This window comes from Wolffia australiana, chromosome 18 (genome assembly GCF_029677425.1).
Source record: "Wolffia australiana isolate 7733 chromosome 18, ASM2967742v1".
In the NCBI taxonomy this organism is placed as follows: domain Eukaryota; kingdom Viridiplantae; phylum Streptophyta; class Magnoliopsida; order Alismatales; family Araceae; genus Wolffia; species Wolffia australiana.
Genome location: NC_135852.1, coordinates 4,131,794 through 4,141,166, shown reverse-complemented (window position 1 = coordinate 4,141,166; position 9,373 = coordinate 4,131,794). Strand labels below are relative to the sequence as shown.

The 9,373-nt window shown below is 38.0% G+C and overlaps 1 protein-coding gene across 1 annotated transcript; it reads left to right on the top strand.

The window, feature by feature from the left end:
• The first annotated feature begins 1,079 nt into the window (after positions 1 to 1,079).
• LOC144715182 (uncharacterized) lies at positions 1,080 to 2,050 on the top strand. Its single transcript, XM_078590086.1, has one exon. The coding sequence runs from the start codon at positions 1,106 to 1,108 to the stop codon at positions 1,925 to 1,927; it is 822 nt and encodes a 273-aa protein (XP_078446212.1). The 5' UTR covers positions 1,080 to 1,105; the 3' UTR covers positions 1,928 to 2,050.
• Positions 2,051 to 9,373: the final 7,323 nt, after the last annotated feature.

Sequence of the window (9,373 nt, the reverse complement as noted above, 5' to 3'; positions counted from 1 at the left end):
CCATAATGGTAACAGCCCCAGTATTGAGTGGTATGCCACATTGAAGGAGATCTAGCACTGTTCGTATGATTTTGGAAAATGTTGAGAAACATGGGCCAATGGTAAAACAGTATGGGATAATAAAAAATTAGCAAAATATTAATATAGAGGAAAATTCAGATTTGCCATAAATCCATCCATTAGGTTTTGAAAATTCATCAAAATGGCAAATTTCCTGAGGATCGAAGGCAACATCATTTGGGGTTAAAATAATGTTGTGTTTTGATTCATATAAGTGTGGATTTTATTGTTTAGAGTCTTCAATGGATTGATCAACTTTTGGTCAATAAAATTTGACTTGGGTCTACATGCGGTCCATAATGGTAACAGCCCCAGGATACATCTGAATTTCAAAGAATCATGAGAACATGATTTTTGTCTGACATCCATAGACTTGGTGCTTTTTATTCTCATTGTCATTTGCAAAGATTTCTTCGGATACTTTGGACAGAAACTTTTGATGTGAAATAATTGGGGAGATGTATTTCTTCCAAGACGAGCTTAAATAATATATCCACAAACAAGTTACCGTTATCTTCAGGGATTTTTTTATGATGTCTATCAATCTTCATCAGAACCTAGATCAACTATAAACTTAAGAAGGCGATTGAAGGTGATGTGGCCAAACAGTTGGTCTTATAAAATGGTATTACAGCATCTTTTCAAAGGGCGCCTACGATTTCAGATTATCTAATTTCCTGGCTCCTATATCCTATCCAACAAACTCGGTGGGAAGGACAAAACTAAAAACTCTCACAGAAATCTTCGGAATATGTTTTATGAGATCGTAAGATAAATACTCTGCACCACCCAAGAATATACCGCGGAGTAATCACCTATTTATTTTGCTTCGGCCGCTGGATAGAGTTGAAAATGACAAACGACCTATCCTGACGCTGACCAAGTCTAGTGGGGACATCCTAAAACCATGTGCATTCACTACCAATAATCAACCTCGTTAATTTTTTCCTTCTCGCGGACCCTAAAATTGTAAGCCTATGAGAACGTGTGAAACCGTCCTCAGCATCGGTCACTGTCGGTGAGAGGCCATCTATCAATCCATAGCATGAAAAAGAAGTTTCCTTGGAGATTCGAGGAACCAACAGATGATCCTTCCTCTTCCTCCACGAACTATGAAAACGCGGTGTTACACTCTCCTCTCTCCCGCTCAAGGCGCAGACAGAATCCTCCTCCTGCACGTCCAACAGTCTTCGTCGTCCTCCTCGCGGGTCGCCCTAACCCTAATGGCAAGAGAGAAGGAGACGCTCTCGGCGCTGGACCTCCTGGCAAACCACCTTCTGGAGGAAGAAGAAGAGGAAGAGGAAGAGGAAGAGAAAGAGAAAGAAAACTCCTCCCGCGTTGCCGAGTACTTGCTGGAGGAGCCCTGTTACGACGTGGAAGCCTCGTCTCGTTCTACGCCGTCTCCCAGGAGCAGGGTAAGGCTGGTTATTTCCACGCCGGCGGTGGCCGCGCCGAAGGTCGAATGGACGACGGCGGACGAGGCGGGCACTGCCGGGGATATCGCGGGGTCCGGCGGCGGCCGTGGGGCAAGTACGCGGCGGAGATAAGGGACCGCCATCGCCGCGGCTCGAGGATATGGCTCGGCACGTTCGACACCGCGGTCGAGGCCGCGCGAGCCTACGACCGAGCCGCCTTGCGCATGCGCGGCTGCAAGGCCATTCTCAACTTCCCCAAAGACGTCGCCGGCGACGGAGACCGCTGCCTGCCCGCGCCGGTGGCGCCGCCCAAGAAGAAGATGGCTCCGAGCTCCGACGAGCCGGGCTTGTCGCCCGAGGACGACGGCGAGAGTTTGTACAGTCTGCCCCCGCTGTCTCCTCTCCTCTCCCCCTACTCCATGGGCTTCGTCCGGCGGCTTCTCGTCGTTTGATCTCCCGCTTCCTTGTTCATTCAAAGGGTGCGAGTTCAATGACTCGCCCCGCAACCCTATTCCTTTATTCGTTGGATTCCTTGTTTTTTTATCTGATACACTGCCGTCAAAGCAAGTCTTACCTGTTCTCTTGTTCGGAATTAGCGATGGAATTCGGTCAGTATTACACAAACGATGAAGATTTCAACTGGGAAAGGGTCCTTGGATTTAGTCGCCTGATCTATGGAATGATGAAGGCGATTCCAACAAAAGAGCTCCAGTACCCAGATCCAATGAATTAAAATACGTTTTTTAGTTTTAAAGGTGTTGGCTGGTCGTCGTATAAATGGAAATGGATAACATTCCTTTCAGGTATATCCCTTGGATGGCTTGGATAATTGACGATTCTGGTAGTGTTAACCGTAATATTAAGATTTCTTCACTAATTTGTTTGAAAGTTTATTTATCCCATGTGTGTCGGATAGAGTTTTTCAATGGCGAGGATTAGGAAGGGGAGGTTTCGAAGAAGACGATTACAAGCTTGACTGGTTATCCATCGTCTATCTTTTCAAGTCAACGAAGGGGAAGGAACATCGTTCCACAGCCTTACGACCCACGCGTGCAGTGGGAAAGCCCAGTCAAAGCTCTCTCTCTCTCTCTCTCTCTCTCTCTCTCTCTCTCTCTCTCTCTGATGAAAATACAAAGAAAAACATAATTAACGAAGATGCTAGCATTTCGCTTTGAAGACGACGGGATGTGAGATATGAATCATTTGTACAAAGACTAGACGTTATCATTCAACCAACAGAGGTAAGATGTAGAAATAAACTCAACCTGGAAAGAAAAGAGAACAAATCGCGATTAAAGTAATTGATTAAACTCAAATCTCATGTTGATGTACTGAGAAGCCATAATAAATCTCAATCATTTGCTTTATTCAGTTAAATTTGGTCACCTCCAAAATCGATGAGAGCGAAGCAAAAATATTGATGGAAGTGAAAGGGAAGCCATCCAACTAGGCTTCATTTCGAATAACCTTGTGGTTTAAGATGTTGTAGTTGATTCACTGCCTGCTAGTTTGTGAAATCTAAAGTCTAATCGTATTAATTAAAGAGATTAAAATTCTATTTGCCTGGACACGAAACACAAAAGCCGCAAGTTTTTTTTACGTTAAAATTGAAATCATTGAGGTAAAAGATTATCTCAACTGAACCAAAAAATCAACGATGTTTAGAAAATGAGAGGCTTTGATTCGTTTATTAAAATCGTGATTCAGTTTTTTTCCTAATTTTTATGATGTTTGTCTTCTTAGAGTCTAACTATTCTTATTTTTCTGAAATACGGTTTTGGGCGTTCTTCCATTCTTATTTTTATATCATTTTTATCAAATTCATTACATCGGAGGTTTCTTGGGTACCTCATGAATAGAGAAAACCCTCGTATTCCTTTCTTGGACGGGAAGGAGCTTCTTGTTCCCTGCTCACAGGCGAGCCCCTCTCTTGAATTGTTTGGGGCATTCTTCTCACAAGAGATCCATCATTGTTCATCTGCCAAGCCAAGGTAAGAGCTTCTGGAATCCTTGTTTTTCTGAAGACCTGCAGAGATGAGATGATACAAATATCATCTACATTTCTTCTTATTTGAATCTGTTCTTCATTTATAGAGTTTATGCTGGATCGTATGATCAAGAATTTTGCTTCTGCTTAAATTCCTTTTTGTGAAATACCTGACTGGAAAGAGTAGTGTACTTTTTGGAAATCCAAAAAGAATGCCATAATCTGAGATTCCAAATCCATCCAGTCACGCACCTCAAGTAGGTAAGAATGATGACCACAGGGGAAATGATGCTATATGATCATAAATGGATCAACACATTTACAAAAGTTCCTAAAAGAGAACTCTTTACTGGCCATAACCTGTTTCAATGGAACAGTTATATTGAAAGACAACTATCAGCTCAAAAACTAATGGATCATCTTACAAAAGATGGTCCAAGTTAGAGTTTACCTATTTTTACTTGGCCTAAATCCTGAATTTAAGGCGTTTAGAGTTCAAATCTTCAATAGGCCTATCAAGGCAACAATTGAAGATGTCATATCTGTTGCAATTCATGAAGAGAGTAGATTGAAAGTATCGGTAAAACAGTGTCAGAATCCTGACCAGATTTTGAATTCAACATTTATTTGTCAGTCTAAGGACAAAAAACCTCACAATATGACATATCAAAATCAGACCCAAAGGAAGAATACTAGTGGAAATCAACATGATATCAAGTAGAATCTTTGGTGTACACATTGTAAGAAGAGAAAACATACTAAAGAGACATGTTGGGATATAGTGGGAAAGCCAAAGAACCGGGGAAAGTGTTTCCTCACATTTGAAGCTGATGAATCTAACAGTAAAGGAGGAAGTGGATCAGCTGATCTGAACCAACTAACTCATAGGTTGAATGTGAGCTAGGCAGAATTGGGAAAGATCAAGGAAACAGTTTCAAACTTGAATCCAAAAGCTGTCTCTATGATCGGCTCTGCTTCAATTATTAATTCTGGTGAGTGTTTCCTTAAAACTATCTAATAGTGACCATAGCTTCATAGTTGATAATCATGAAAATAAAAATGCATGGATTCTAGATTCAGGTGCTACAGATCATATGACCACAAAATCTGATATTTTTATCTTATACCCCATTTCCCTGCAATAAGAAGGTTCGAACAGCTGATGGAACACTTTTAATGGTAGCAGGAATAAGAAAGATCAGATTACAACCGATCGGGCTATTAGAGGATATTTTACACATTCCTAAACTATGTATTAATCACATTTCTGTTCAGAAATTAGCTAACTTTACCTCATTATGCTATACACTTTGCAAATAGTGAATCATTCTTGGTGAACAAGGAATCCAACCAGAGGATTGGACTTGCTAAAATTGTCCAAGGACCCTACCATATTTCGCACACTAGACAAGTTGCTAACCTAAATCAAGAACTCAATGTGAAGAATGAACAAAATCTGAGACTTATACATTGGCGATTAGGGCATCCTTCACTTAGAGTTCTCCAAGTTTGACACTAAAAAATAATAAACTTGACTGTGATGTGTGTAAGTTTTCAAAACATAAGAGGTCTCAATATCCTCCATCTATGAATAAAAAATATTTACCATTTCAACTGACTCATAGTGACATGTGGGGTCCAACATCTGACTTTTCATTGCAAAATCATCGCTGGTTTCTTGTTTTAGTTGATGACTGTACATATTTTACATGGGTATTTTTACTTCCAAATAACTTTGAAGTTTAAAATATTATTCCATTTTTTAAAAATTAATTGAGCAGAAATTCAATGCTAAGATAAATGCTTTCCGAACTGATAATGCTAAGGATTATAGTAATCAGAAACTGATGGATTTCTTTAAAACAGAGGGTGTCGTACATGAGACATCATGTATCTATACACCCCAAAAAAATGGACTTGCTTAAAGAAATATAGGGCATATTTTTGAAAAAACAAGAGCTCTGCTAATGGACAGCAATGCTCCAAAGTATACGTGGGGAGAGGCTGTATTGACTGCCTCCCATCTTATTAATATATTACCATCGATTAGTAATAATCATGAGTCTCATAATAATAAAATGAGTTTATTTTATCCTCTGTAAATATGAAGAATAATATCAAACAAATGATATTTGGATGTTTATGTTTTGTTCATAAGCCTAATGTGAGACTGAATAAGTTGGAATCTAAATCTGTAAAATGCATATTTGTTGGTAACTCTAATATGCAAAAAGGGTATTAGTTTTTTCTCCTGATTTGACAAAATTCTTTGTATCAAAAGATGTTACTTTTCATGAAAATTTTATGTATTATTCTAGTACCAGGATAAGAACTTATATAGAGAAGGTTGTTTTGCCTAGAAGCTTGTACATGTACAATGAGTATGGAGATACCCCAATTTTAGATGTGCAGAACTCTTAAGTGAATACTATTCTTTATGAAAGTTTTCCCTCACTTTCATCAGATTGTAGAGAAGAGCTAAATTACTGTGGAGATAAGATGAGTGGATCTGAGGCTGAGAACCAAAATCCCAAAGAAGACAATGTAATAGAAGGTGAAAATGGAGAGTTGAATCTCCCTATAGCCTTAAAGAAAGGAATACAAGGGTTTTCTCTATTCATGAGGTACCCAATAAACCTCCAATGTAATGAATATATACATTGTCGTTTAAGTTAGAAAATAAAAGGAAAAGCATTTAAGTTCTACATATTACGAATATGTTTTAAAGAAACTTGCTTCTAGAAACATCCAGCTCCATTCATTCGTCGGAGTGTTCTTCTTCTTGACACTCAATCTCATTCTTACTCTACCACTTTATTTCTCAATCTCACTCTTACTATTTGTCAATCCTACTCTCTATCTGTTTCCTATTCTCTTTTACATCTCTTGTTTTTCCAATTTTTTTTGTACTCTATCACTCTCTTTCTCAATCTCACTCTTATTCTATCGCTCTCTTTATCATACTCTATTTCTCAATCCTAATCTTTATTTATTTCCAACTCTTTTTTAATCCTATCCTTTTTTCAAATTTCTCTATTACTCTGTAACTCTTTTTTTTAAATCTCATTCTCGCTCTCCTTATTTCTCTCTCAGACTGAATCTTACTCACGACTAGTTTTATATTTAATTCTCCCTCCCCATGTTAGGCTTCCTCATTCTCACTCTCTTTTTTCAAATATTTTCTCTTACTCTCGCTCTCTTTTTCCAATATTTGGTTTCTTAAAATCTAGCACTCACGTATGGTCTCTCTTTCTTACTTCAAGTATAATGTTCTTTTAACTTTTCTATTTCCTTCTTCTTATCTTATCCAGCCTATATTTTCATTTTTCTACTTCTCGTTCATACATTGTCTTACTCTATCAATTTTCAACTCCCAATCTTACTTTCTATTGCTCTCTTTTTTCCCTACACTTACTATGCATTTTGGCATGTCTTTCTTGTGTTGCAGGCTTATTCTTTATTACTATAGCTTTATCTTGTGCCATAACAGTATATCCTATTAGTTCAATAATGAAATGTAGATATATTAAGCTATATTTTGTAATTTTTTTGTTATTGTATTGTATCATGCACCTTGCCTCTCTATTCAATTCGTAAAACCATGAACTTATAGGATGGAAAATGGTATGTCTTCACACGGACCAAATTTTGTTGACATCTTTGTGGAAGATGAGTCTCATGAGAATAGCACAAACACCAAATAGAAAAAAAAAACTCACCTAATGCATGCAATGCATTAAGGCACTACACAGTTTTGGGAAAAAAGAAATTCAAATGCAACTTGATTGGTGGTATGGCAGACCGTAGAAAATATCAAAGCAGCACTCCACTTTGGAGACATCTGCAATTGTTCAATCGTAAAGTTTATGTTACCTTGATGGGGAAGGGGAGTCGAATTCCATAAGAGTAGTCAATTGTAGACTTTTTTGACACAACATATAATATGAAGCAGTATTTATACTAGTTGTATAACAACGAAGTCCAAAGAACAACTTGTGTGATTCATATGTGTGATGCATCCCCCCACATATCGCCATTTGATTCATCAAATGGCAACCAGTCAAAAGCACCCAAAATGAATAATTCCTCAATCATTATTGCAAAAAAGTGCAATTATGGCATCCTGAATTGCAATGCCATAATTCTTCAATCATTTACTAATATGTTCCTCTATTTTATTTGCAGAGGCGACTTGGAAGAGGTTTTGTCTTTTTCTTCTCCAAGTAAAAGAGGAGCTCTCAGAGTGTAAGATCATGTAAGATGAGGCAATCATGCCAGTCACTAATAGCTGAGAATTAGACATCTCAATCACCAACAAAAACGACAAAGTGTCATCACCGATGAATAGGAGACAGAAAAATGGAAGACTAAGATTTCTCCAACTTCAAAGCTTGATATTTGACAATTCAAAGGTCTGACGGAGTTAAAGTTTTAGGTTTATATTTTTATTGAATAATCTCAAAAAATACAACAGGAAAATCAAAACCTTATTGTTTGAGACTACAAATGAGCACAAAGAATGCATAAAATAACAAAAAAATGACGTATTCTAGAAGAAAAATATAAGTCAATGAACCCTCAATTTAATGCAAGAAGACACTTGCTCTGCATTGTGCACATCATCAAACATGTAGTCCAGGCTGGTTGAGCATTTTACATGTGACCGAGGCAGCATGAGAGCCACAAATTATAGACAATATCAATATGTTTGGGGTGAATGGTAGAGAACACAGTATATTTTATGACTTATGGACATCTATGTTGGGTCTTGCCATACTTCAGCTCAGGAAGATAGTCACTGCAATAGATATCTCAACACAACTTGAAGAGCATTATGTAACATTATGCAAACAATTTGTCTTACCTGATCAGAGAAAGATTCCCTTGGACTGCCCAACAAGATGGAATTCCAAGAACGCCATGTTGATAGCGAGTGTCAAGAAGAGGAATGTTCTACATATCATAGTGTTGAACATGTTAAAGAAACTTGTATTAGTTCATGAAGAGTGGGAAATGATTAATGGGTTCACACTTATTGAACCCCTTAAGATAGCTACTACCCTCGCATGCCAATCAAAGGCACCAAAAGCAAATGACGCTATTGTTGTCATCAAAGTAATAATAAGACATTCAAATAGCATCATACATGATATCAAAGATGCAGGGATGTTTTGGGTCAATAATGTTATATCAACACAACAGCAGACATACATCTACTGTGCTTGTGAGGCGATGAAGACCAAAATGACCAAATATGCATAAATCCTCACTCACAACTAGGCCTTCATACTTAATGCACTCATTGACCCTTCATGAAGCTACAATAGTTGCCGTAACCATTGAGATGAAGTAGTATCGTCTGTGTAGACTATATTACATGTGCCTGAAGTCAGCATTGATAGGAGTATCATTCGTATAATTTCTTCTAGATGTCTTGACCTACTTGGATATCTTAAAGTTTCTTTTGGGAATCCCTTGATGATTTTTTGCCAAACATTGAGCATACACCAACTATTGATCTAGACCATAAATTTACCTTGTGTTGGGTTTTGGTGCTTTATTTGATGCTCTTTTCTATGCAATGGGAGTTGAAATCAATTCCAAATCAATCTATAAAACAAGTCAAACATTGTGTAGCTTGTGGGAAACTTGTTCAACGATTGACTTGCTCCCTTGGATATTTTTCTGAAGCTGTTTATGTGTCAATCCTCTAGAATTATCGCCACTATCAAGGTGCAATTGGATCTCCACTTCCTCTTCTTCTCCAAGTATTATTGAAGCTCGTGTAGATCTTCTCACCATGAAGACACTATTCTCGCTTGAATGAGAAAATGAGAATGAAGAAAGGGGGGTATCTCTGGCTGATCTAGGTGCCTAAAATGGGTGCCCCTCCCCTATTTCTACTTCACTT

What these genes read in the sequence shown, in the direction of transcription:
- LOC144715182 (XM_078590086.1), top strand. Translation starts at nt 1,106, where the DNA reads ATGAAAAAGAAGTTTCCTTGGAGATTCGAGGAACCAACAGATGATCCT.